Source organism: Phycodurus eques, chromosome 6 (assembly GCF_024500275.1).
Source record: "Phycodurus eques isolate BA_2022a chromosome 6, UOR_Pequ_1.1, whole genome shotgun sequence".
NCBI classification, from domain to species: Eukaryota; Metazoa; Chordata; class Actinopteri; order Syngnathiformes; family Syngnathidae; genus Phycodurus; species Phycodurus eques.
In genome coordinates, this window is record NC_084530.1 from 29,338,763 (window position 1) to 29,366,191 (window position 27,429).

Genomic DNA, 27,429 nt, shown 5'->3' on the forward strand with positions numbered 1-27,429 from the left:
TGATGTCTTTATTTTTAATATGCATAGTACATATTACAATTCAAAATATACAGGGTGCCCGTTAAGTCACTTTACAATTGAACATTACAAAAGCAAATGAAGACGTGGACGTTACAAACTGAGTTGATAGTATTTTTCCTCAGTTTGATATTTTATAATTTCTTGTGTGGTGTGCGCTAATTGACAGATGTGAGTGTATTATGAACTTGTATAAGATTCCTTTATTTTGACCCATGTGATCTCCAAAAACAGACCACCCTTTCTCAGTTCTAAACCTGTATTTACAACATGAACATTACAATGCATATTTTTTTCCCCCCTGTAAGCGCATATAGGAAGGAAAAAAAAAAAAACTATAGCTGGCCGTGGCTGTGTGCGCAGTTGTGTCCGTGACTCGTCCCACTGACGCCCGTTGCAGAGACATGAGGATTAGAGAAAAGTGCAGGTCCAGATGCTGCAGTGGCAGCGTTCAACCAACCCTCATGCATCTCGGCAGAGCCACTAACCGCCACGTCTGCACTCGGCGCGTAGGCCTGCACCGGGTAGGACCCCGGTGTTGGGTTTATTTGAGGAAGGAGTGTCTTCCGCCGGTCCTCGGCGGAAGCTGGGACAAACAGCGCCACGCTAATGCGCCTCAGCAAGCGGAGAGGCGGCGTCTTCTCCACGAGACCTGCCCTGGCCTCCGTGAGGTCCACGAAGGAGAACCATCCTCTTCCGTGCATCCATCCGACGAGAGTGGCGATGATGCTGCAGGGGAGAGCCGTGTGAGGAATGAGCACGCTGGTCATGAGGACGAACACCCACGGGAGAGCCATGGTGGGGAAACTGACGCCGCAGAGGAACCCTTTGGTCATTTTTGTGCGCGTGGTGGTGAGGGCCACACAAGCGAGGGCCATCGGTACCAAGCCCCCCGTGGGCCTGTTGCGCCCCTGCAGGAGATCCAGGAAGGCGTACAACAAACCTGTGATGGTGGACATCAGGATGCACACAAACAGGAAGCGAACGGTGCCAAATCCTTTCTCCAAACTACCGCTGAGGAACACCATGGTGCAGATGCTGAGGAGCAGCTGGGTGAGGCTTCTGTGGTAGAAAGGGAACGTGAAGAGGGTGTGCACGTGCCCCCGGACAAAAACACTCGCCCCATACGCTGAGGCTCCCCTGAGACAAGTCCAAGTAGCTTTGGAGGCCAAAGGCCGCACACGACGCGAGGCTGACCACGAACATCCCGCTCGTCACCACAGGAAACGCCTCTCTGAAAACCGACCTTAAATGAGCCGTGCGCATCTTTAGCTCGTGAGGTTCAACACGAAAGTCAAAACTAAGCGCGTTTGTTCAAACAAGTAGTCCGGAAATCGGCGAAAAACCCCGGAAGTAAGTTTGGAGTTTACAAATCTTCTGATCGGCGCAGGCTAGTGCGTACGTATATTACGCATTATTGTTCAATTAAAAATAATATATAGTTTTATTATTATTATTTTAAACTACACTACGGGAATGTTCGCGTTTCGTTTTGGTCTAGGGTCTGAAAAAGCGTGTCTGTGGAAGTATTTCCGGTTCCACATTTCAAAATACGACATATTTGCTTATTAGTTTCGAGCGGCATCTAGCTGCAAAGCTTTATTGTGAACTCATTTCCGGTACAAGTTCCGCCCTCACGCCGCTAAATTTGAATGTCACGGAATGGTGTGATAGAAGGGTCGCGGTAATTGATCTTTTTCAAAAACCGCAATGTGCAAATGTTTTTTTTTTGGGGGTTGTTGTTTCGTCAGTATGGCTGCCACAAATGTCTATTTTTTTTAATATAATTTGTGCCACTGTCCTCAGTTTGAATTGAAATAAGAGAAGCTAGCTGTTGTCCTGCCACGTGCATGTGTTGCTCTTCACAAGCTGCCCGTGATGAACGTGATCTACTCCGAGGACAAGTAACGAGAGGATTTTATATATTAGTCGTCGAAGTATTCATAAAGGTCCATTTCGGTCAATGTGTTTTACATCTCGTGCATTGTTTTTCTTATAAAACTCCCCAAAATAAGTCCATGGACAACATTTTTGTTGTTAGTGGGCTACTCACAAAAAAAACGGGGGGGGGGGGGCTGGTTTACTCCAGAAAGAAATGCATGCATACTTTTGTGTATGTCAAGGTGGCGCTCGATCCAAATCAGTGTGTGTGTGTTTATTTTCATGCGGAGGGAAATGGCAGGAAATGAGTGAGTTTCATGAGCGCGAGCTTGGCGGGGAGTCTTAGCCAGCGTCGCTCTTCCGGTGTCGTATGGCGACTGCAGCGGATGTTGACATTTTCTTCGGGAGCTTGCTCGCTGCCGCCGAGAGATGTGAGCTGTCTGTCGTCTTGGCTTCTGGATTCGCCCTCGTCTTCGCCCAATTACCACTCGTAAGGGGAGCCGCTTCCCGGCGGTCTCGCGTCGGCGCCGCGTGCGTTCGTGCGATGATGGAGGACTTCGACGAGATCTACGAGGAAGAGGAGGAGGAAGAGGAGGACGAGGACAGGGCCGCGGAGGAGCAGCTCCTCAAGTACGCCCCGGACCCGGTGTTGGTGCGAGGCTCCGGCCACGTCACGGTGTAAGTGGCCGCTGGGAGAGTCGCAGCGTCGTCGCGTGACGATTTGCCCGGCGTGGAGGGCTGCTAACCGGATGCTAACTTGATTAGCGTCCTCCTGTGGACCAGCTTAGCCTGTTAGCTCCTGCTGTTCCCTACGTTTACAGAGATTTGTGCACGCCGCTCCGCCTTTACGTCCGTTCAAATGGTCCAATGTCGACTTTCTTCGTACTTTGAGACCGCAGATGAGTTCAGCACACTCGTCGTGTTTGTGAAACCTTACATTTCATTTTATCCCTCCTGGTTTTATCCCCATTTGAACGTGGCATACATACTCAAATTTAAGATGGAAAAAATATAATAGTCATAAAGTCTCGACTAACTGTGCAGGCACTTAAGTGATTCTGATTTCTAAACTAACTTAATTCTTAATCTAAATGTTTTTTGTTGTTGTTTTTTTTCCACAAAGCTCAAGGGGAGGTGGTATAAAGGTTAAGAGATTTGACTTTGCGAAGAGGCCCTCTCCGTTTACTTCGACACAAATGACTTTTTGCCTATCAGTATAAATAGTCCCAGTGTGCTGCCATCTTGTGGCACTTTGGCCTTTATATGAAGAGCGCACCAAAAAAAAATGCTAATAGCTGAGTTTCAGCAACTAGTTGAGGATAAATTCCACAGGGGGGGAAAAAAACCCATCAATAGGTGCATTTATAATTAGCAGACTTTTAATCCTAGAAATGCTCACTGAACTGAGGTGTTGCGCAGTATTTTGATGTCATGCATGATTGTTCGCAAGTCACACTTTTATCTGAATTTGGAACCTATTTTTACAACAACAAAATTGAAAAACCAAATTGTTTGACTTTAAAGCATTCCCACGTATATGTTTATGATTGTTCTGTAATGGCTGTTGGTGTTTCATACAGTATTGTAACGTTCCTTTTAATTCCACAGGTTCGGACTCAGCAACAAATTTGAATCAGAATTTCCGTCAGCCCTTACGGGAAAGGTGAGTGGCAACATAAAAGGCGCCGTTTGATCAGCGTTCTCCTTTCCAACGGCGTCACATAATCGATACGAATGCCCTTCACTCTTCGCCGCGCCAGGTGGCACCCGAGGAATTCAAAGCGAGCATCAACCGTGTGAACGGCTGTCTGAAGAAGACGCTGCCGGTCAACGTGCGCTGGCTGCTGTGCGGCTGCCTGTGCTGCTGTTGCACGCTCGGCTTCAGTTTGTGGCCTGTGATTTGCCTCAGCAAGCGGGTAACGCATGCGCCCGCACGCACGATTGGCACGCAAACGTCACACTGGCCTCACGGGCGCACACTTTTCACTGTCATCTTCCAGACAAGAAGATCTATAGAGAAACTTCTAGAGTGGGAGAACAGCAGACTCTACCATAAGGTGTGTGAAGTTGATACCCCTGCTTGTTTTTGTATTATTATTATTTTTTTTTTAACCTCTTACTCAACTGCAGAGAGTAGCTGGTGTTTAATTGAGGCCTTGCGTAAGGATGGCGGTCGACACGCTGATGTCTGCCGATTGGCCGGCAGGGATTTGTTGCTCTTGCGCGATCTATCCATCCGTCCCTCCCTCCCTCCTTTGTTTGCTATGTTTTACAAGCAAGCTTTCAAATGAGCTGTTCTGGTGAAGTGGGGCAACAACAAAAAAACTTGTGCGACAGTGGCTGATACATTTTTAGCCGCTCATTGACTGAGACATATAGTCAAACGCAAAAATGCAAAATGAAAACACTCACAAGGCGGCGGGGGCAAAAAAACAATTTAAACATTTTTTAAATTGGAAAAAAAAACATTTGGAAAACAACTGTCAATAGGTGAATCGGTGGGTGCCGAAACGCGAGTATGCGGGGTCCCCGCCGTGCTGCCACATTTCTTCTGCTGACTCAGCTTCCTCTCCTTATTTGTTTGGCAGTTGGCAACTACATTGTAGGTTGCATTACCGCCCCCTACAGGGCAGGAGTAGATCATCGTCATCCTCACCTTTTGACGAACGTGAACGGCAAAGCAGCTTTACTGAGCTTTGCTGTTTCATCCTTATTCCAGCAAAATACGAGCTGCTAAGATAGGAGGGAGGAATCGACAAATATCCGACTTTATTGGAGGTCTACGCTTGTGTATTGTATATCATTATTTTTGATCTATTTGCAGCTGTGTTTGCATTGGCGACTGAACAAAAGAAAGTGTGAATCCAACAACATGATGGAATATGTAAGTAATGTGTGTTGTTGCTACTTGGCAAAGCATGTGTCTACCAAAAAAAAACAAGTGTATTTTCATTTAAAGATGCAGTGGAACCTTGAAGGTCAAACACATTCCAATTTATTAAAAAAAAAAAAACAACTCTTAACTGCGCAGACAATTTTTAAGTAACATTTTAACATTGTTCAACTTGAACTTGTCATATTGAAAATATATAAAAATGGAACTTTGTCAAACGTAAAAACATTATCCTTCCGTTCATTTTCTCTATCGTCTTCATTGTCATCGGCGTGAAATATGAATTGGCCTTTATACTCCCCCCAAGTGGAAAAGGTGCGTGCACAAGAAAGGCCAGCACAATGTGCATTGAATTGAATGAAAAAGCCCGACAAAAACGCTTTGATTCTTTTCGCATCTTATTTAATTATGTTGTTTTATAGAGTAGAGAACACTCGAGAGTGCTACTTTTCTCATTAAAATACATATGGCCACATTTTAGGTTGCTTTTTGGAGAGGCTGTAATGGATGAATGGAATTTGCATTTTAATAGCGAAAGATGCTTTGAGATGCAGCTGTTGGTCAACGAATGAATTCAACTTGTATCTCAAGGCACCTCTGTCTTAATAAAATGTAAAAACAATGAAATACTCCTTTGCTTCAATAACGTTGAACAAAACATAATGTAGTCACTCTTAAAAGATTTTTAATCTGCTCCAGAGCCCACAGAGTTCAAACCGTTGGTGTTTTTGTGAAGATTCTGTTCCACCGCCCATCTAGAAATCTCGCGTGAACAAACGTGATCTAACAAAAATAAAAACAAGACGAAGAAAAAACACTTCCGAAGGTTGCCGGAGCCGAGAGCCTTGTTAAATGGCGACGTTCTCCAAAAAAAAAAAAAAAAAAGACTTGCTTTGGAAAGTAATTCTTGCCGTGTGGGGTACCCACTTTTCTCCGTAAAATGGGATCGGGTGAGACGTCTTTTGTTTTCATTTTCATTCGTTTCCGCGTTTGTCCGTCTCGGGTGCTTCTTTGATTATTGTTCATTATTTAAGTTTGTCGGCCCAAACTGTTTTGGACCCAAAAATTGGGACGAATCCGCAATTAACACACGTCAGACCTAAGGACAATCTTATAGTTTTAGTCTTATAAGACGTAAGATTGTCTGGCGTTTGATGTGCTCGGTTGGACGAATTGGCAGAATCGGCACAAAAAAACAGGTGGATTGTGTGTTACATTCAGGTTTATGTTCTTTACTTTCTCACTTTCATCTTCAACCAGTTATTGCAGCTGCTCCTTTTTAGGAAAGATCGAAATATGTAAAAATATAGTTTTGGGCAACTTTTTTTCCAGAACTCTGGGTGGAATTGCACATTTTACAACTTGAGTGCAAGTTGGCCAGTGAATATGGTTTTTATTGATCCGTAATTTCATGTTAGAATTTTTTTGTAAGTCTCACGCAAACATTGAGACTGAGCAAGTGTTGCAAAAAAATAAATGTGCCTCAAAATGACTCTTTCTCTCGTCACCGTCAGGTAATCCTAATAGAATTCCTGCCGAAGATCCCAATCTTCAGACCCGACTAGCCGATCGCATCTTCACAATTGTCGCCGTTCGAGATTTTTGTTTACGGGGCGACGTCGGCCCTCTTTTTTTTCTTTTTGGACGACTTCTCCTCCTCGGGCAGTCGGCGCCGTGGATTTTAGGACTAGCGCTGGAAACGGGACTCTCTGAACACTCGCGGGTTTCCAGATTGGAGCGCAGCGTGAAGACGGTGACGGGAGCGCCGTCAGACGCCGGGCCGCCGGCGAGCCACCGCGTCCAGCCCGGTGCTTTTGAAAGCGTCACGTTGGCGTCGCTTCGCTTCGCTGTGCGTCGCCTGAACCCGGAGACGATCGCACGCTTGTGACTGCGCTTCACACTGTGGGACAACAAATGCCCTGCCTTGAGTTACCATGGCAACATGCAAGGGAGACCACTAGTGATGGAAGATATGACTCTTCCCCCTCCCCCCCCCCTCTAACCATTTTGGTGAAAGCAACTGTGTGAAAAAACTCTGTGTGACATCACAATACAGATTATGCATTCTTTTTTTGAATGGCAGGCAGGCAGGCTTTTGTTTTGTTCAAATTCCTCTTTTTGCCAAAGGCATCTTATTCCTTTTTTGGTTCTTTTCATTTGTCAGTGTGTGTGACGACGTGTGAGCGTGGGACCTTCAAAGTCGAACATTTTTTTGATTGTTTTTTTTAGTTGTCTAAAACCTCCAAGGATTTAAAACATTTAACTGTCATATAAGTATAAAACTACTCACTGTTTTGATAATCTGTGATGGACCAAAAGAGATGTAACGAGAGTGTTTGCACAGCGATACTGCCACCTATTGGTGGTGGTTATATCTTTCTGGAATGAACAAGCGGTGCGTGTCTGGATGGAAAGCCGGTTGAGCCGTTACTCGATATCTTTGACGTCGAGCTTCCGAATTGGGTGGGGACAGAGCGCATACTCGTACGTGGACCTTCCTGGATGGCGAGGATCGCGAATAATTGCTCAAACAGCTTTCCATATGTCTTGCATAAAAAAGCAAAACGCGTGTGGTGTTAATCCTTCCGACACTAGCTGAAGTCGAAGAATGATTAACTTTTTTTGTGGGGGGGGGAGTCGCATTGAACTCTAAATCGTACAACCTTTGAACTTCGGAGCTTCCAGTGCTTTTCGTTCGTAGTCGTGTGTGACATGTAAAGGAACACTATGGATGTGAATGTGATCCTTCACGGCGCCGAGGGAGCTTTACAGCTGCGAGTGTGGCCCAGATGTGGAAATCGGACCGTTTCTTGCACTGGCCAATGACTAAAAGTCGCTGAACTTGTTTTCATTTGGAGTTTCCAATCCAATTAGCGAAGATTCCCGCAGCTGTCGTGAGCTGTTTTTCCATGACCTTTGGAAATGTCCCCCATTAAAGGTCATCACTGTTACCATTCAAGTGCTTAATACTTTCTATACAATACAAGGGATGGACATTTGACTACATTTTCTTGATGATGGAGAAAAATAACGTTTTTTTTAGCTCTTTTTCTGAAAGTTCCAAACTTGTTTTGAGCCGACCGCAGGTGTTGTCGCCAAGTCGCTCAACTCCCAACCTTTGTGAATCTTTACGCCGCAAACCCGTCGGGACCGACTCGAGAGCGCCCCCCGCGGCTGCAGTCAGTCAATGTCGCTCGAGAGGCGATTCATCAACAATTCGTTCCACACGGCGGACAGGCTTCCTAACGATCAATTGGTCAATGATGCCCATCCCTCTGTGGAAGTAAGCAGCGTGTGGATGTGGGTCACACTCAGGGGTTTATCATCGATCATCAATAAAAATGTAGCACAGACAGGGTATTTTCTATAGTTGTCCCACAATACTTGAATCTTTGTTTGATACAGTATTAACCCCAGCCTTCCCCTTCCAGCTCTTCATTCCACTTTAATGAAGGAAGTAAACACATGCAACCGCTTTGCGTTGTTTTGTATGTAGCGCACGTTCAAGATTCACAGCCTGGTCACATTTTGCGTTGCGTTTAGCTGGAAACGATGCAAGAAAGTGGCACAACGCCATAAGTCGTCATGATTCTTATTGTTGGAAAATGTGCTCTTTTTTTTTAACTTTTTTTTTTTTTTATTTAATTTTTTTCTATGCAAAGTGCTGACATTCCAGAGGAAACGGAATATTGTGGCATCATTCTAAAAGATCCTGGTATATTCTACCACAATCTACAGACAGGGCTGTTGATCAAACTTCTGCGGCGGGCCACATTGCGATTTATGACTTCCCTCAGACGGCCGTTCTGACGGAGACCAGCCGGCTCGTATTATTGCATATACAGTACACAATAGATGGATAACTGACCGTGAAAACTTGGTTCAACTATTTTTCAACGTATTTGAATAAGCGGTTCGGTGATGAAGAAAAAAAAACACTGTGGAATATCTCAATGTTATTAAAAATAAAGACAATTTGCAGTTTTGGCAGCGAGTCTAGTAAGAAAGGTGAAGTGGACGGACGCACGTTATTGCTTTAGAGGGCCTACTAAAATGACGCGGCTGGCCGCATCTGACCCCTGAATCTCCTGTTTGACTCATCATCTAGCATTCTATTCAGTATACTGTACGTTTAAACTAACGGATATGCTGAATGTTCAGTATTAATCAGCTAAATGTAAAAAAAATAATGATTTCCAGACTTTCACTTCCAGCTGAAGAAACAAAATTTGCTTCCAACTCCAAATGTGGCCAGGTGCTGAATCATTTGAGGTTACTGGGTCGTGACTTAACGCTATATTGGCCCGTCGTGTATTTGTTTTCTATCAAGAAAGGCTTGAGGTCGTAAATCATTTGCAGATATTTGTGCAGCGCGGACGCATAACGGTGCAGTATGCAAACGTTCTGTGTTCATCTCAGACTGATTCTGAAAGCTGTGCAGACTTTTCCGATGATTTTCTGTGTTTGTTTTGGGGAGCAAATGTATCCAGTACATGACTTACATGCAGGTGTGTGTACGTGAATAAATTACCGGGGAAACCGACTACGGACATCGTCCTCTGTATCCGAGTTTGATTTGTGAGCTTTGAGCTGAGCTGAGATTTCATTGGGTAAACTAACTTTGACAATCTTATGAGATCCAATACAGAAGGTGAACAATTTTGCTTTTGCAAAGATGACAAGGTTCCTCTCACGTTGCTTAAAAAAAAAAAAAGTGGTCAAAATATTAACAGCAGCTCTCAGGTGTATGAAGCTGTGCAGTTCTACACGGCAAACAACAAGCACAAATAATAATAATAATAATAATAATAGAGTTGTGAAAGTAATACGCATTAAAGGTAATTTTGCACATTTTCTTTTTACCTGAGTTCTGAGGTGACATTTTACTGTGGTGTATAGATGATAATTTATGATGTTTATTGAAATCTGTTTTTGTGCAGGATCTTATTGTCCTTCGAAGTAACTATGAGGCAATCGTTGCTTCTTTTGGTGGATGGCAGCTCATAAATGTAAATAAATCAAAGTGGCTATTAATCAATATGAACACGAATCTTTCGCCACATAAATCCAGTTGGTGGTGAATACAATAGTTTGAATACCCCAACCTGTTACCATTTTTATTGACAATTCAGTCTAGGTCAACGCGACCTCTTCATATTCAACAAGAAGTTTAGTTTTGTTTTTTTTAGCTGGCAATAAAATTCAGAAGTGTTTTTATTCCGCCTTGACTGCTGAGCAGATTGTCCAAAAGTTTCATGTACTCCGGGTCGGCTTGACTGAGCACGGAGGTCAGATCAGTGGTCTCGGTGTCTTTTGAAGCTGATCCGTCTGAACAAAAACCTGGCAAAAAAAAAAGTACAAATGAATAGAATGGAATGTGATTTAAAACCTACAGTAGTAGCAGATTGAAAGCTAACAGTGTCTGTAATTCCATTTTAACGGGCATAAACATGTAAGTCCTGAAATGCGTCACTCAACGAAAGGCTCAGGAAAGTATTGAACGGCAGTCGTGTGCCGCGCTGCGATTGGATAGTCTGTGTTTGGGGGACGTGGCCTCGCGAAAGGCCGTCAGATGACATTCATGGCAAAGTCAAATGTCCTCACCTTTGTCTGCGTCCAGGATAGCGGGCGAAGGTAAGTCCAGACATGCCACCTGCCTCTTAAACTCGTCCATCTCAGCAGTTGTCACCTTGGCTCTCCTGGCTGATAAACACAAGCAAAAGGTCGACTTTCATCATGATTGGTATCGGAAAACAATATAAATACAGTATGGTGTAAGTGGTGGCCGCTCTCGCTAATGCCTAAAAGCCAGAAACTTTTTTTTTTCCCTGTGTGAAAGCACGCGAATTTTGGATTGGCTGTTACATCTGTGAAATTGGGACTCAAATTTGGAATCGGTGGGCCTGAGGTTAGCGAAGCATCCAGCAAGCGACGCTGTTCCAAGTCTTACTCAGAAGCTGTATGCCCCTGTACACGCTTTCTCCAAGGGTGTAATTGGACAGAAGAAGGATGCAGTCCGGGCAGCTGGTCGTAATGAGAACCTCAGTCGCGGAAATGGGATGCTCTAATACAAACACACAAAACACAAACGTTTGCTTGCTCTTTTTGTGAGCGCAAAGTCCCCCAAAAGGAGCAGGAGGTTGCAGCATGGACGTGAATGTTGACAGCTCACCCATGTGGAGAGTGTTGTTGACCAAGGTCAACTTAGAAGTGACACTGTAGCAGCGGCCAAACCTTTTCAAAAAATACAATAGTTCATGATAAAACACACTGAGCGTCTATGTAGGTTATTCACAATGTGAACCCAAACACCAGCCGTACATTTTTTGAACTTGAAACACAAAGAAGGAGTCGCTCTCATTGGCCGGGTAGATCTTCCCCCACACGTTGTCCACAAAGATCTTGGTGAGGACTTTGGATCCTGGCATGTTGGTACTTTCTGCCGCATACGTCCACACGCCCAAGAACTGCAGCACACGGCCGAAACGTCACTTGCACACAAGGTATCGCACGCGCGGACTCGACGAGGGGAGCATCTGACCTGGTCGCGTCCTCGGATTTGCACCCGCCGGGTCAACGTGTCGCAGTCGGCCACGGGAGCCGAGAGGCCCGCGGGCAGTAGCGCGGCGGCGAGGATTAAGAAGAACATCGTCCGCCTGCGTGAAGATCTCGGACCCGCTCTGGCCGGAACGATGAGTCCGACTGCTCCCGGCTCGATCGAGCGCAGGGATCGAGCGTATCAAAGTTCAAGCATTTGTTTACACGTTTTGAAGCATGTTTTGAGATGGAGGGGAAGGTTGAGGCGACGGTGGGCCCAAGCGTTGGCACCCGGGCCTTCAGTGGGGACTTACGCCACACGGTATTACATCATCAATAAAAGCCAAACGATATAACAGCATGCAATCATCTGGAGCAGTTCAGAATCCATATTTAATTCATGACATCACAAAAACAGGAAACATTTAAGTAAAATACATCCTACTCAAGTCGGCACGATGAGCGACTGGTTAGCACAGCCGCCTCACTAGTTCTTAGGACCGGGGTTCAATCCCCGGCCCCGCCTGTGTGGAGTTCGCATGTTCTCCCCGTGCCTCCGTGGGTTTTCTCCGGGCACTCCGGTTTCCTCCCACATCCCAAAAACATGCATTAATTGGAGACTCTAAATTGCCCGTAGGCGTGACTGTGAGTGCGAATGGTTGTTTGTTTCTATGTGCCCTGCGATTGGCCGGCGACCAGTTCAGGGTGTACCCCGCCTCCTGCCCGACGATAGCTGGGATAGGCTCCGGCACGCCCGCGACCCTACTGAGGAGAAGCGGGAAAAGGAAATGGATGGATGCATGGATGGATGGTCATCCTACTCACCAGCGACACTAATTCTCAAATGTTTTCTTTATGCGGGTCGCTAAAGACGTTTTGCCAGTCAAAGGTGGCTGATACAAGTTTTGCTCTGGCCAACCAATCAGAGGATGAAAAAATGCTGAGGTGATTTAAAATTGGTGAAAGAAATAGTTGCTAACAGTTAGAACTTGCGTCGGTCGGCACTACCTGATTCTGAAGGCCACGGGCAGATTAGACTGACATCGCAGCACATACAGCAAGTTTACATATTTTAACTTTAAAAAATATTGTTGTTTTTTTTTTTACCTCATCTGCAAATAATGTGGCCCATCTGTACGTTTAAAAAAGCAAAAAAGTTTTCCCAACTCTAATCCAAGCAGTACTCCCATGTGCAAGTGTCAAGAAAGGAAAAGACACACGTGTTGTTTTGTGAGTGAACTTTAACAGCAAATCATCGGAACACACTTGCAATAGGTTTGATTTGTAGGCTTATGTTAGCAGTTGCATGCGTAGAAGAAAATAGTAACAGCGTTTCTCCACACAAGTTCAATCAGTTGATAAACAAGTCAAATAGTTTGTCCAGGAGCGTCGCAACCCGCTGTCCCATCTTGGCCTCTAACAAGGAGTTGAAGGCGGCGATTCCGTCCGTGCTCGCGATGTTGTCCGGGCACACTTCTGTGTACATTAAACATAACACTAATATATGTACAACCCCAATTCCAATGAAGTTGGGACGTTGTGTTAAACATAAATAAAAATAGGATACAATGATTTGAAAATCATGTTCAACCTATATTTAATTGAATACGCTACAAAGACAAGATATTTAATGTTCAAACTGATCAACTTGATTGTTTTTAGCAAATAATCATGAATTTAGAATTTTATGGCTGCAACACGTTCCAAAAAAGATGGGACAGGTGGCAAAAAAACTGAGAAAGTTGAGGAATGCTCATCAAACACCTGTTTGGAACATCCCACAGGTGAACAGGCTCATTGGGAACAGGTGGCTGCCATGATTGGGTAGAATTGGTCAGTCATTCACAAGCAAAGATGGGGCGAGGTTCACCTCTTTGTGAACAAGTGCGTGAGAAAATAGTCCAACAGTTTGAGGACAATGTTCCTCAACATACAATTGCAAGGAATTTAGGGATTTCATCATCTACGGTCCGTAGTCTCATCAAAAGGTTCAGAGAATCTGGAGAAATCACTGCATGTAAGCGGCAAGGCCGAAAACCAACATTGAATCTTCGTGACCTTCGATCCCACAGGCGGCACTGCGTCAAAAACCGACATCAATGTGTAAAGGATATCACCACGTGGGCTCAGGATCACTTCAGAAAACCAAAGTCAGTAAATACAGTTCGGCGCTACAGCCGTAAGTGCAACTTGAAACTCTACTATGCAAAGCAAATGCCATTTATCAACAACACCCAGAAACGCCGCCGGCTTCTCTGGGCCCGAGCTCATCTCAGATGGACTGATGCAAAGTGGAAAACTGTTCTGTGGTCTGACGAGTCCACATTTAAATTTTTTGGGGGAAATTGTGGTCGTCGTGTCCTCCGGGCCAAAGAATAAAAGAACCATCCGAACTGTTATGGACGCAAAGTTCAAAAGCCAGCCTCTGTGGCGGTATGGGGCTGTGTTAGTGCCAATGGCATGGGTAACTTACACATCTGTGAAGGCACCATTCGTGCTGAAAGGTACATACAGGTTTTGGAGAAACATATGCTGCCATCCAAGCAACGTCTTTTTCATGGACGCCCCTGCTTACTTCAGCAAGACAATGCCGAACCACATTCTGCACGTGTCACAACAGCGTGGCTTCGTAGTAAAAGAGTGCGGGTACGAGACTGGCCTGGCTGCAGTCCGGACCTGTCTCCCATTGAAAATGTGGGGCGCATTATGAAGCGTAAAATAGGACAACGGAGACCCCGGACTGTTGAACAGCTGAAGCGGCACATCAAGCAAGAACGGGAAAGAATTCCACCAATAAAGCTTCAACAATTAGCGTCCTCAGTTCCCAAATGTTTATTGAATGTTGTTCAAAGAAAAGGTGATGTAACACAGTGGTAAACATGACCCTGTCCCAGCTTTTTTGGAACGTGTCGCAGCCATCAAATTCTAAGTTAATGATTATTTGCTAAAAACAATAAAGTTGATCAGTTTGAACATTAAATATCTTGTCTTTGTAGTGTATTCAATTAAATATACCTTGAGCATGATTTGAAAATCATTGTATTCTGTTTTTATTGATATTTAACACAACGTCCCAACTCCATTGGAATTGGGGTTGTTAATGCTGTATGAAACAACGGTGACTAAATGTGTAAGTGAGCTGAGGCTTCTCACCATAGCTTGGGTCCATCATGAGTGGGGAGGGCATCTGGAGACACTTTGCTTGCATCTTGAGCATCTCCACGTCAGCAGGTGAGACGCTCTGGTGCCTGCCTGGAGATCAACCAAACGGCTTTCAAGCAAGAAGCCATTAACTAAGCAACCACCAGTGAGGCTACAATCAACTAACACAACCAAGCAATAATCAACAATGCGGCAACAAACAAGCAACCAATCAACTACCAACCAAACAACTCTTAACCACGCAACAAATGACCTAAACAACAATCTGCCAAGTAACAACCAAGTAGCAATTAATAGTCAAGCTGCAAATGTCCATTAAACGGACAACAATCAACCAAGCAATAACCAATCAGCCAAGAAACAAACAGCTGTCACCAAAAAAAGCAAAACAACAAAAACAACCAACCAAACTATGAACCAAGTAACAACTGACCCAAACAAAAATCAGCAAAGCAACAATCAACCAACCAACAACCAAGTAACATTCGAACAACAATTAGCGAAGCAATAGTCAACCGCCAAACAAGTGTCTGTGTAGCTTGTCAGTCATCCAGGTCATGGTAAAGGTCAGAGGTTGAATCAAGGCAACTGGTCTCTTCTTGGGACGGATGAGTGTTATGTGTAACTTACTGAAAAGCAGAAGACTCCTAAAAGAGTCTCGGCTGGATTTGACTTCCTCGTAGACCACCAGACAGTCTGAGCAGTCTGTCTGCAGGTACACTTCCTTCAGGTAGAAAGGACGCTCTGGCAAAACACAGACACGCACGTGGAACTCCTGGAAAAGACGCCTGGACCTGACCCTAACCCTAAGTGGATCATTTCCAACATTTCTCGTGGCCGCTCACCAATCAACATCGTGCTGTTCTCCATCGTCACGTTGTACTTTATGCCGGAACACTCGCCATAGCTGGGGAGAAAAATAGGTTTTGTTGTCATTGTGGCGGCGATTGCGTCACAGCTGAGCGCGTCGCTTACATCCTCTGCGTCTGGAAGATGGCGAGCACGTTGCTGACGGTGGTGGCGCTGATGTCCAGCCAGATGCTGTTGAGCAGACGGCCCAGGGATCGACTTCCCGGGAGGTCCGAGCTCCCCCCGATGTACAGCCAGCGCCCCAACATCTGTGTGCAACAACAAACATGAACGGCCAAGTGCTCGGGGTGTACGCCACACCACAAATCGCAATTTGGTACAATGTTTACGGTTTACATCGCATTCAGTACAGGTAGGCAAATGAAAAGAAAAGAAAAGTGTCTGTCCTAGTTTAGTGTAAACGGGGACAGATTTAATGACATTTCAAAGAAAGCATCAACAGCTCAAATCTTTTCTTTTTAGGAAAAACAGAGCAGAATAGTTTGTTTTGTTTTTTCGCTGTCATGCAGACAATTAAGCGCAACTAAGCATGAATAATAGTTCAATTATCACCTCAAAACTGAGAATGATAATCTTCATAAAGGCCGAAGATGTTTATTCGGCTTTTGTACAGTATTGGCCCTCATTTCACGGGTGTCAAACTCAAGGCCTGGGGGCCAGATCTGGCCTGCCAACTCATTTTTTATGGCCCACAAAAGCAAAGCATGTGAACATTATGTTTCTTGCTAAATGGATTTTTTCTTTGTGATTAGAAGTCATGGAAAATAGCGGCAAGCAAATATTTTAGTACACAGCTATTGTCTAATTTATGTTTGGTGAAAATAAATGCATGTTGAACCAGTTATGAAAATCCATTTAGAAAGAGATATGAAGTAGACACACCTTGCTGCTTTAGTGGGCCACATCAAATAATATGGCGGGCCAGACTTTGTTGTATACGGAAACATTTGCTTGCTACTATTTTCCAGGACTTGTGCTTTAAAATCCAGTTTGTCAAATCATAGCAATGAAACGCAGGGGCAATTGTGTAGATGTAATAATATATTGCGGTGATTATACATGAACAGTATATGGTTTTCAGTCTCACGGCCCTCTGAGTCAACCGTAATTACGACGAGTTGTAATTGTGTACTCGACCGAGAAGCGTGTCAGGAGTGACCTGGGTTTGAATCAACGGAACGGTCAACAGGCAGATGAGACGGCAGGCTTGCACTTACTTGTTCGTGGCTGATGCTTATCGGCGTCAGCAGCGTCTCACAGCTCATCGGCGGAGCGGCGCAGCCCACGGAGACGAGACCCAGCCAAAGAACAACAACGCCGCCGCTCTTCATCTTCACGTCTGACGGCTCTTGAAAAATGATTTTTACTCTTCCAGCCGCGCACGTTAGTGAAGCGAACTGAACCAAGCAGATGGGTTTTGTGTTTGGGGGGGGGTGTTTGAACTTTGACCCGTGTGAGGAATGGAAGGAATCTCGATCTAATCGACATTTTACAGAGCAGCTTTGTTGAGGCGATTATCCTCATTAGGTCTAAAAACCCCCAAAGTACCTTAGTGGATGAGTGTGGATCAAGTAACAGAGTAGTTTGATACGTGCATGCGCTTTGCATCACTGCTCGAAAGACTTCATAAGACGATCTGAAGCTACTTGTGATGGCTAAGTGAAGACTGACTGATTCATTCATTCGGCAATTCTGCTTTTAACACAAAAGGCCCTTGTGGGTTTATGTTTGATATGTCCTCTATCTGCTCTGTTGCACCACAGCAGGAGGAGAGAACCTACGGGCCACTGCGCAACTCTAAAAACAAATAAAAGCTCACAGGGGCTGGGAGAAAACAAACAAACATTTAAATCACAAATTCTCACAGTGTTTTATACTAAGTTTGTTTCCATCAATGCATTTATTTTTATTTTTTCAAATTTTACTTTGGTACTAACTTTAGCCATTTCTTTTTAAAAACTGAAATGGTCGCTGATAGAAAAAAAGCTTCCACTGAGACAAAATTGGGCAAACTACTAACTGTACTTTAAAATTAGTCATTCAAATATGATGATCCATGCAGGCCATAGGTATTGTTTGAAAATATAGATTGATAGATATAGATAAATGAAAAAACAAGGATTTGTACTCAATACAGGTTTTTCTTTCCTTCACAAGTTAATTTCCATCAAATTCTGTTTTGTTTTCACAATGTCCATTTTAGCTTTTCCAAGTGTTCTGAGATTTAGACCACTAATCATTAAAATATGCGTGGAGAAAAAGGGGAAGAGCACTCTTAGTACCTACGCTCCTCGAAGGCAACATGGAATAAGGCAGCTATCAATCATGAGTTCAGCCCTTGACTGTCAAAAAGTATGATGGGGAAAAACTTTGATTCTAAATGGAAAAATAAAACTAAATGGTACCCCCCCCCCCCAAAAAAAAAATGCTGATCAATATTGAAAACTGAAAAATAAAACTGGAAATAATTGAATGTCATTAATGATTGAAAATACAAGTGTGACTGTAGAGGACCTCAGTATCCCAGAACACATCTTCTTGGGTTTCTCCTGTATTCCTCAGTCTATGCAAGCAGATGACGGCACCAATTGTTGATGCCACCTTGTGGAGATGTTCACAGAGTTGTTTTTCAAAAATAACTAAAAACACGTGGGGTATTGTGGACGTCAGACCGATACTGAGGTCTAATTACATATATATGTAATATAACCAGACAGCACGGTGGACGATTGGTTAGGACATCTGCCTCACAGTTTTGAGGACCAGGATTCAAATCCCGGCCCCGCCCGTGTGGAGTTTGCATGTTCTCCCCGTGCCTGTGTGGGTTTTCGCCAGGAACTCCGCTTTCCTCCCGCATCCCAAAAACATCTGTGCTAGGTTGATTGAAGACTCTAAATTGCCCGTTGGTGTGACTGTGAGTGTGAATGGCCGTGTGATTGGATGGCGACCAGTTCAGGGTGTACCCCGCCTCCCGCCCGAAGATAGCAACCCGTGTGAGGACAAGCGGTAAATAAAATGGACAGATGGATGTAATATAACCACTTCAAACAACAGTGTATGCATGAATGGAGATGAAAGGATTGTATCACCTTTTTTTGTGTATTGGTATTATTTGAGTTTTTGAGACTATGGGCCTCAGGAAAGAAATTTCAGCACTCTGTACGTTCACACATATTGGGGATCGACAATAAAAGCATGCCAAACCCCACTACTGGCGCACTGGCTTATATTTACTGTCTGTTTACACTTTTCACTTACAGTTGTTGATTCATTGAAACTCACATCTGTTCTGTTGTTTAGTTGTTTTATGGTCATATTGATTTTTACTGTCTCTATGGATTAACGAGAAGCAATAATGCCATTTTGCAACACTGAAACGCTACTAATATACAACATCCTATTCATGTACAAAAATGTATTTTAGCTTTCTAGTTTGAGGCATACCCACGAGTGACTGCTAACACAATGGATAATTAATCCAAGGAGACAAGTTATCAAAAAACGTGTTTTTAATCGAAGTTGACAAACTCTGCAACTAATGGCTGTCTTCATACACAACATGAATCATCATAACAAACAAAACAAAGGAAACAAGGACCGTGTCGGGAGGAGGCCGAGGCAATGAGGTCATCCAGTGGTGGAGAGATACAAAATGGCTGCTCCTTCACCACCTCCTCTGCTGCAACCAAGCAAGCGACGGCAAGGAAGGAAAACAGCATTGAGCGGCGAATGGAGATTGATGTCGAGAAAAGTGACAGGACGCATCCATCATGGGGGCTTCCATTTTTCTCTCTCATCTTTTGTGGGTTAGACAAACAGAAGGACGGACAGATGGCAGGAGAGGGAGAGGGAGAGAGAGAAAGAGGGAAAAAGAAAAACAGGAGGTGGCGCTCACTCCATGGCCTCCTGGTTCTCTTGGTCTGCACCCATGTCCTCACTGGCCTCTTTGCCCTCTTTGCTCCTCTTGCTCTTCTTGTGCTTGTGCCTCCGGTGGCTGTCGGTCTCCTCGCTGTCGTGCCGCCTCCTGCTGCTGCTGCTAATGGAGAGACGAAGACCACTGTGGAAGGCAAAGTAAGTGCAAAGTTAGCAGCACAGTTGAAGGGTGCAAAAGGTGAGACGGGGAAGGAAAACTAAAATAAATCAAGAGAGAGAAATGGAGAAAGGACAAGGCTAAAAGGCGACCCTGTGACGCCACGGCTGCAAGACCAGACGGTGGGTGGGAAGGGGCGGGGGGTTTTGAGTTTCAGCTTACCTGCGAGACGACTTGTGGCGTCCCTCGTCTTTCTCCCGATGCCGCCTCTCCCGGTGTCGGTCCTCCTTTTCGCGGCTCGCCCGCTCGCGATGACGGTCCGCGTAACCGCGCTCCTGGTACTCGCGGTAACGATACCGCTCCTCCTCGCTGTGGCAAGACAGAGACGTTGCTCGGTTGGGCAAATATTAGACAGGGAGGGGCCCTCAACATTTTCTATGAAGTGCAATCAGTCGACTGAGTAAAAACAGTGTCATGACAGTGTAGACAAAATGCAAAATAAAGGGATAGGTAGGGTTGTCAAACTTGCTTTCAGCACAGACCACATCAGTTATGTTTGCCTTCAGGCTTAGAACATTTTAGAGACGACTTTAGAGTGACTTTTAGAGAAGTGTCCCTATTTTTAGAAACAAAGAAGTTCAGCAGCATGTTTTATTTCGGTGACCAAAGTATTTCGGCCGAATCTTGAAAATGCACCTTTGGGTCATTTTTAGTGGCCGAAAATTCGTTCCATCACTAGTATTTCATGTTGAAAAAATGAGTGCACACCAATTAAAGTCTAGTCCTGCGCACTACAAGTTAGAAGATTTCGCTCTCACCTGGTGTATCCGATGACTGAGGGGCTGTGATCTCGCTCCCGCTCCCGATCTCGTTCTCTCTCACGCTCACGCTCATGCGTCCTCTCTCGGGGCCGCTCTCTGTCCTTGTCTCGCTTGTCGTCCCGACGGGAATAGTAATCCCACGGTTTGGCGTTATCCATCAACGGGGGCCAGGAAGTAGGCACGCCTCCAGACATGGGGGGAGGGTAGGCCCCTGCAGACCAAGCGGCCGTGGGAGGGTTTAAATGTCTACTGCTGATGAGACAACTATGAATGATGCAGAAAATGAGATTTCAAGTTGCCTACCTTGAGGGAAGGGATACGGGGGAATAGAGCGCCCGTCGTAACCGCCACCATGGCTGCAGAGAAAAGGCAAGAGATGGTAACACCGTGTGTGTGATTTTCCACTTCCGCATAACAAGCGCGCCAGCCTAACGTAGTGACATCCCAGTCAGTTCAGCTGGAGAGTCAGCAAAAGTGTATAGGCCATTGCTTGTTATTAGTAAATGTTTGTCTGGGAGCTACACCCACTCGCGTGTCGGCCGTCAACATACAACCTGTGACGTTACTTTGGTTGTTTTATTGCGGTGACAAAAGTATTTTGGTCCAAAACCGAAAATGCTCTTTTGGGCTCTTTTCCCAGTCGCCGAAATTTCGGTGCATCACTACTGATTAGCTTCTTCTTTTAAACCAGAGATGTACAAACTTTGTCTTCCAAGCGCCACATACGGAAAATCAAAGACAAAGGGTACTTTAACATCTTGAATGTATTTAACACAATAAACCAATCCATCAGTGTAGGTAAAATATGTGACGCTAGAATATATTTATTTATATATGTTGTATAGTTAAACAACAGCTTAGTAATAAAGGAAAAAAGCAATGATTTTTTTCCTGGATTTTGGGGTGTAGAGTGGCACTACAGAATGATGTGTGATTGGCTGAAAACAAGGAAGTGAGAGATAAGAACAAACTTCTCCTTCCTTGACACCCAGCGTCGAAAGTAAGCACTGTGGTACATACGATGCAGGCAACCGCATTAAATATTCATTTTAGTAGATGCTGAAAGTGCATGGCCACAATTTGGACACCGTTTACATCAAATCATGCAAACTTTTTTCACCCAGTCCCCGAAAAGAAGCGGACTCGAGAATAGTTTGGAACCGGAATCAAAACGAGAAATCGGAATCGCTCAAAATCAAACGATGATTGACCCGCCACTATCGACTATTTTAAAAATCAACTATTCTATTAATTATTCATTAATTCATCTTCCATTCCGCTTATCCTCACGCGGGTCACGGGCGTGCTGAAGGTACACCCTGAACTGGTCGCCAGTGCAGTGCACATAGAAAACAAACAACCATTCGCACTCACATTCACACCTACGGGCAATTTAGAGTTTTCAATTAACCCACCATGCATGTTTTTGGGATGTGATAAGAAACCGGAGTGCCCGGAGAAAACCCACGTAGGCACGGGTAGAACATGCAAACTCCGCACAGGCGGGGCCGGGGATTGAACCCGGGTCCTCAGAACTGTGAGGCTGACGCTCTAACCAGTCGTCCACCGTGCCGCCCTTCCATCAATTAATCGAGTAACATTTTTTACATTGAAGTTCTTTGCAAAATCATTTTTTTTTCCAATTTCTGTTTATGAACTGATTGTGGTTGTTTATTTGGTATTTTTTTAAATGATTATACAAAACCAAATATTCAACATTTAAGCAATATTAGACAAGAGGGAGTTATGTTCCACTCAACAACCTTTTTTAAACTGAGAGCAACTTCTTGGGTACTGATTAATGTGAATGAAGGGCTACTGGTTTGCTATATGCTTCTGATGCCTCTTAAGCTTACAGGTTATTCATACTACGGCTGCAAATAACGATTAGATTCAACTGACTATTATTTTTTTCCCAGAAACTGATGATGATTTAGTTCCTGGTTCAGACTAACTTTTCAGAAAAAAGGCAAAAATGTGGATCATTGTTTTCCATAATAAAAAAAAAAAAAGATGCTTGCAAATGCAGCTGTTTTGATTGAACACAAACAATCAGTCTGCTTTCCTGAAGAACCACAGAAATGAGATTAGATACCTGGTATTAACTGGTTTTGCCAATGGAAAAATGGCTTAAGCTCATATTGCATTTTACAGCAAAAATATCAGGTGCTGTCATGTGTTACCTGTCCATAGTGGGAATGATTGAAGGCGGCGGTCCACTCGGCGGAGGAGGAAACCCAGGCGGGGGAACGGTGATGGGCAACCCTGAGAGGGACAAAAACAAGAAATTCAAACAACGTCATTCGGCTTCACGCTCTGTAGGAGAGACGTCTGCATGAAGCTGACTGGTGGTGAAAAATAGCTTTGAACTCACGGGGCGGCGGGATGAGCGGGGGTGCCGAGCTGACGTTGGGTGGAGGCGGGAGGAAAGGAGGCGGGGGGATGTTTGGAGGCAGCGGTCCGGGGGGAAAGAAGGCGGGCATCTTCGCGGGGGCGGAATCGCCGTCTGATGTGGAGCGTTCAGAGATTACCTGCACGACCCAAAAAACACAAAGTTTACTTTTAAGGGTAAGAACGGTAAGTTGTTTGTGTGACAGGATGCTTCTTGAGAACCTGGATGTTATTGCCCTCAAGGTTGTGCCTGCGTCTCCCTTCGACCCTGCTGATGGTGGCGGTCCCTCCGCCAATCACATCGATGGTACCGCTCGTCTTCCTACGAACAGAACAAAAACTCACAATCACTCATCGAGCTCACAGTGTGGTTGCACTAAGCGTGCTGTATGCCCTTCCCCCCCGGGGCTACAATTTTCTTAACATAGCCTTTTCAAAAACATCAATGTGCAAACATCGTGACTCGTCGGGCCATTTTCAAAACATTAATTCATGCATTTTCTATAAAGCTTGTCCTCGTTAAGAGTTTCCTGCGGACTTTGGGCAAGATGTGGGGGATACACCCGAGACTTGTTGCCAGCCAATTGCAGGGCACAGATAGAGGGAAAAAAACTTTCACACTCATATTCACAGAATTTAGAGTCTTCACTTATCCCAGCATGCACATTTTTGGAATGTGGGAGGAAGGCCAGAGCTGAGATTTGAACCTTGAACCTCTTGACTGTGAGGGGGATGTCTCATTTTCAAAACACTTAGGCCATATTGTGAATCTCACCTTGTGCTATTGCAACAACTGAGCAACAAGTCAACACTGCTTGAGGACATAAAACATAAAACTCATAAATAACGAGCAAGTTATTCTTATTCATCCCTGCGACTTTTAGCTTCCAAATTAGGCTTTATGTTACATCAACTATCAACATTTTTTTAGGTGGTCATGAACAACCCACCAGTCCCCCCATTCTTTTTTCACGAAGGCCGTGCCCACTTACGTATAATAAGACATATCCGGGATCGGCGGGCCAGTCCACTGAGGGGGGGAGATCCTACAGGGGGTAAAGGAAATGAGAGTAACAGACACCAACGCACACATGCAGGAAGATGTCTTGTTTGAGATGCATTTTTTTTTTAATTCTGAACACATCGCTTTCAGGTTTAATGCATTTGATGTCCACCCTTTATGTCTCCTTTTCACCACCGGAAAACTAAATAGGGCTTCTACCTTTCTGTCGTCATGGAGACTGAAATGTCTTAAGAATTAAAAGTATACGGGTTACCTGGTGACCTGACTGGTGGAAGACTTGTACAGGCTGACCGGAGAGGGGAAATCAGATTTGGAAGTGTGAACTGCAAGACTGGGTATCTCCTTGTCGTTGCCTGTCCGGCCTTGTTGGACCTTGGAAGGAATTTTTACGCAAACAAAACACGTTAACTTTGTACGCACTGTAATCATTCCCTTCTCAAAAGGACAAATAAAAGGAATTTGATATACAGCTGTAATCCCCTGCAGTAAGTGAACTCCATGATAGACAAATACCCTATTAAATACACACTAGACATGTTTTTCTTACCAAAAAAAGAAGGAAAATCAGCGATATAGCGGGGGATTATTGTAGCACCAAAGGCTAATTTGAGAATAGGATTAAATGTAACCTTGGACAAAATGAGAGCAGTGCTAACTTACTGTGATTTTACTTGTCACCGAGCCTACGGCGGAAACCTCCAGGCCCATGCGCAATCGCTTCTGTTTCTCACAGTAAGCCTTCCACGTGTCTTCGTTAAAGCCATAGTTGAAGTAGTCGGACAAATCCGCCCCTGCGCACACACACGTGCATTTGGATGAGATGTCAGACTTAGCCACACTACAATTACTACTACACGTAAATGCAGACATTGGTTGTTGGACTCCAGTATGAAACCCTGACAATTCAATCCTGACTACGTCGACAGAAGAGTGCATGCAAATGTACCCGGTTTCCTCCAGGGCTTCTCCTCAAACGACTCCATGTCCACTTCCAGCACGGGGCCGCCATTTATGTTACCAGGAGCATCGAGATCAACTCCTTTCAGTTTTGTCGTAACTAGAAATGGACAAAGAACAAAGTCATGTATGGCCTTCTGTGAACAATGTTGAGGTTGTTAGAGCTGGAAAAAGATAGACACGCTATAGGACAGAGGGCTACCTTGTCCATAAGGTCTGGAGCCAGGTGTTTTAATGTTGAGATTGACGGGTGGCGCACCATATGGTCTGGAGAAAAAAACAACAACAAATAACATGCATCAAATTAGTAGAGCCAGAAGTATTGAGACAGTTTATTTGAAAGACAATCATTTGTAAACAGTATTTCAAAAGCATACGTGTATTGTGGAGCGCCGGTTTTAATGTCTCCAATGGTGACACGGACGTCGTCGTCGTCGTCATCGCTGTCGCTGTCACTCTCTGCATCATCGCCTGCAGCGTCCTCTGTGGCCTGTGACTGAGAAGGTTTTTTTATTTTTATTTTTGGGGAACAGAACGATATCTGGATGTACTACAATCACTGTCACCAATCAGCGTACGAGTGGGCTACCTCGGACGCCACGCCGTTTCCTGTGGCATGTTCAGCAGCTTCCTCAGTAGAGGCCTCAACAGGAGTACTGGGGATGAAATGAAACATTATAATTCATATTTAAGAGTAAACTGTCTTTAAAGAAGAAAACTTCCCAGGAGAGACACCGCGTATTCTATGTCGTTATTAACACTTGGGTTCCTTGGTTTACGACAGTGCCGACATATGTCAGTGTGTTCATCTGAGCGGGAGTAACGTTTAATTAACGCAAAGCCGCCCGACGTTAGTAAAGTGACAGTCGATTCACCATAACTTATAGTGATTTCAACAGTAAGTTATGGTGATTTTGAAGTCACTTTTTCCTGATCTTTCCAGATTTTCACCAATACGCAGAGCCAGCAGATTTGATACGCAGCATAGTGGCCACACGCCGCCATCACTTGCTGCTGCGCTTGTGATGCGGCCATCCACAAACTACAGGCTTGTATCCCCCTTAGCTCGCCATGAGCTAAGGGGGATATCCTTAAATAAGCAATGAAAATAAGAGAAGGGAGCACATAAAAACACTTTACACTACACAACAATACTCAAGTTACAAAAAATGCGTTGTAAAATTTTTACTTCTTAGAAATAGAACAAATGTTTTGTGTTTTTACATTTTAAAATTGCATGGGGATATTTACCATAATTAATAAGAGTGAACAAATAGGAGTCCTAAATTTCAGCCTCAGGCTGTGAAATGGGTCAATGAAATGAGGAAATAAAATGGCAAAAAAAGAAATCAGTTTATGTCACCGCCGGGGAGACGGAACTCTGGCATAAACCGATGACTCCTGTGATTTGGTAAGAAACATTTCACTGGTGAGTGGAGCAGATGGAGTAGTGCAGGGGTGTTGTAATATTTGTCCTCAATGGCCACATATGATTTAATATTGGGCCAGATGGGCCCGGTCATTCATAGATGAGGAAGAAAAGATACCCACAAGATGAACAGGATCAGCAGTATAGAAAGTGGATGGATGGATGGATGGATAGTGAGAGGAAGGCCTAAATTTACCAAGCAGCGGGTGTTCCGTCGTTTTGTGAACATATGAAGTCCCCTTTTGGCCCGTTACCTGTCAGCAGCAGCCGGTTTGGCTTCTTCCTCCTCTTCTTTGCTCTCTGTTTCATCTGAAAACAAATGAGCGAGAGTCAACCTCAAACCAACTCTGGTCTATTAAACGTCACAGTGAATATTCAACGTTGGAAGCATAAATGCACAAGTGAAGATTTGCTGAAACTGCGGTAAAAGCTTGGAATGGTGTCACGCAGCTAAACTCGCCACGGAAGCCAAGTCTGGTTAGCCAAGCTAAGCTAAGTCCCGGTAGGCCTCTGTATTTTGCCAATATTATGGCACTGATAGCTTTACTGGTCGGCATTAATTAGTCATTATCACCGAAATGAACGCGCTGGCTGACATGAGGGCTTATGTTAGAGGACAAAACAGATTTATTGTCATTTTTCTTTACCTCCATACAGCCATTCCTCCTCCTCGTCTCCAGCGCTAGCATCCGTGGTGGCCGTTTTGTCCGCTTCGTCGCCGGCAGACATGTTTGCAAACCTTTAAAGCAGCGTCACTGGAGCGAAGGTTAACAATTCTTCGCTGTGGAGTTGCACGCATAAGATTTATTCTTTTAGTCGGGACGCAAGTGTGAGGGGGGGAATTAAGTTATCATCGATTCATCTCCAACGTTGAGGAGACACAGGAGGAAACCGGAAGCGATCGAAGGCGCTCTCTCTGCAAAGGCTCAACGACGACTTGCTGGCTGAGTGTAGGTCAGAAAGGACAGCGCCCCTAGCGGCTAACACGCGTTAAGCTCTACTTGAACGTTTTGTTGGCAGTGAAATATAGTGGTGCTTTAATGTTGAGATAAGGACGCCCAGTATCCCCCCAGCAAACTTGTAAATTGGCGACTTACGAGTTGAATTATTTTTGTGGCCACCTTTGTAACTCAAAATACCTCTATCTCAAATCATAAAAACATACAGTAAAACATAACATAAATAGAATGTATACAATCAAACAGTTGTTCAGTTTCTCTGGGTGTGCATCCTTGACCACCAGGGGCAGTATGATACATATGTACACAGAGTTCAATAGGTAGGTTCTACGACACGTCCCTTTTGACGCTAAGCTAGGAGGGTCAAAATCATCAGCGAATTCCATGTGTGTGAACAGTAAACAAACCAAAAGACCAAGGATGCCGGTATATTGTGCTGCATACAGTTGCGTACAAC

At 44.5% G+C, this 27,429-nt stretch overlaps 4 protein-coding genes across 7 annotated transcripts; 1 reads left to right on the top strand and 3 right to left on the bottom strand.

Moving 5' to 3' along the window:
- Positions 1 to 12: 12 nt before the first annotated feature.
- On the bottom strand, positions 13 to 1,527 carry rhbdd2 (rhomboid domain containing 2). Its single transcript, XM_061680039.1, is given in 2 exon segments — positions 13 to 1,142; positions 1,144 to 1,527. Coding segments are annotated over 2 exon segments (930 nt in total). The 5' UTR covers positions 1,285 to 1,527; the 3' UTR covers positions 13 to 353.
- A 661-nt stretch (positions 1,528 to 2,188) lies between these two features.
- On the top strand, positions 2,189 to 9,336 carry LOC133404584 (cysteine-rich hydrophobic domain-containing protein 2). Of its 2 annotated transcripts, none has more exons than XM_061680618.1 (6): positions 2,189 to 2,529; positions 3,508 to 3,562; positions 3,660 to 3,815; positions 3,900 to 3,956; positions 4,724 to 4,783; positions 6,307 to 9,336. In XM_061680618.1, the coding sequence occupies exons 1-6, from the start codon at positions 2,270 to 2,272 to the stop codon at positions 6,355 to 6,357; spliced, it is 639 nt and encodes a 212-aa protein (XP_061536602.1). In that variant the 5' UTR covers positions 2,189 to 2,269; the 3' UTR covers positions 6,358 to 9,336. The 2 variants fall into 2 exon arrangements, with proteins under 2 accessions (XP_061536602.1, XP_061536601.1); XM_061680617.1 differs by having other exon boundaries at positions 2,194 to 2,577.
- A 3,233-nt stretch (positions 9,337 to 12,569) lies between these two features.
- LOC133404602 (uncharacterized) lies at positions 12,570 to 16,762 on the bottom strand. Of its 2 annotated transcripts, XM_061680649.1 has the most exons (6): positions 16,579 to 16,762; positions 15,467 to 15,609; positions 15,337 to 15,398; positions 15,122 to 15,235; positions 14,483 to 14,581; positions 12,570 to 12,805 (listed from the first exon to the last, which is right to left on the bottom strand). In XM_061680649.1, exons 1-6 carry the CDS (start codon positions 16,690 to 16,692, stop codon positions 12,681 to 12,683), a joined length of 657 nt encoding a protein of 218 aa, XP_061536633.1. In that variant the 5' UTR covers positions 16,693 to 16,762; the 3' UTR covers positions 12,570 to 12,680. The 2 variants fall into 2 exon arrangements, with proteins under 2 accessions (XP_061536633.1, XP_061536635.1); XM_061680651.1 differs by lacking the exon at positions 14,483 to 14,581.
- Positions 16,763 to 18,868: 2,106 nt separating this feature from the next.
- Positions 18,869 to 26,919, bottom strand: fip1l1b (FIP1 like 1b (S. cerevisiae)). Of its 2 annotated transcripts, none has more exons than XM_061680343.1 (16): positions 26,661 to 26,919; positions 26,268 to 26,322; positions 25,174 to 25,240; positions 24,962 to 25,080; positions 24,787 to 24,851; positions 24,574 to 24,684; positions 24,288 to 24,418; positions 23,881 to 23,999; positions 23,596 to 23,649; positions 22,826 to 22,925; positions 22,587 to 22,743; positions 22,396 to 22,477; positions 20,516 to 20,568; positions 20,210 to 20,423; positions 19,614 to 19,760; positions 18,869 to 19,394 (listed from the first exon to the last, which is right to left on the bottom strand). In XM_061680343.1, the coding sequence occupies exons 1-16, from the start codon at positions 26,740 to 26,742 to the stop codon at positions 19,253 to 19,255; spliced, it is 1,698 nt and encodes a 565-aa protein (XP_061536327.1). In that variant the 5' UTR covers positions 26,743 to 26,919; the 3' UTR covers positions 18,869 to 19,252. The 2 variants fall into 2 exon arrangements, with proteins under 2 accessions (XP_061536327.1, XP_061536326.1); XM_061680342.1 differs by having other exon boundaries at positions 18,869 to 19,397.
- Positions 26,920 to 27,429: the final 510 nt, after the last annotated feature.

Excerpts from the sequence above, each read along its gene's own strand:
- LOC133404584 (XM_061680617.1), top strand. The coding sequence starts at position 2,270 with ATGGCGACTGCAGCGGATGTTGACATTTTCTTCGGGAGCTTGCTCGCT. Across the intron at positions 3,816-3,899 it reads TGATTTGCCTCAGCAAGCGG|ACAAGAAGATCTATAGAGAA; the intron begins GTAACGCATGCG and ends GTCATCTTCCAG. Across the intron at positions 3,957-4,723 it reads ACAGCAGACTCTACCATAAG|CTGTGTTTGCATTGGCGACT; the intron begins GTGTGTGAAGTT and ends ATCTATTTGCAG.
- LOC133404602 (XM_061680649.1), bottom strand. The coding sequence starts at position 16,692 with ATGAAGAGCGGCGGCGTTGTTGTTCTTTGGCTGGGTCTCGTCTCCGTG. Across the intron at positions 15,610-16,578 it reads TAAGCATCAGCCACGAACAA|ATGTTGGGGCGCTGGCTGTA; the intron begins GTAAGTGCAAGC and ends TGTTGCACACAG. Across the intron at positions 14,582-15,121 it reads TAGGAGTCTTCTGCTTTTCA|GCAGGCACCAGAGCGTCTCA; the intron begins GTAAGTTACACA and ends GTTGATCTCCAG.
- fip1l1b (XM_061680342.1), bottom strand. The coding sequence starts at position 26,742 with ATGTCTGCCGGCGACGAAGCGGACAAAACGGCCACCACGGATGCTAGC. Across the intron at positions 22,926-23,595 it reads CCGGATATGTCTTATTATAC|GAAGACGAGCGGTACCATCG; the intron begins GTAAGTGGGCAC and ends TTCTGTTCGTAG. Across the intron at positions 19,761-20,209 it reads TCAGTCATCGGATACACCAG|CGAGGAGGAGCGGTATCGTT; the intron begins GTGAGAGCGAAA and ends GTCTTGCCACAG.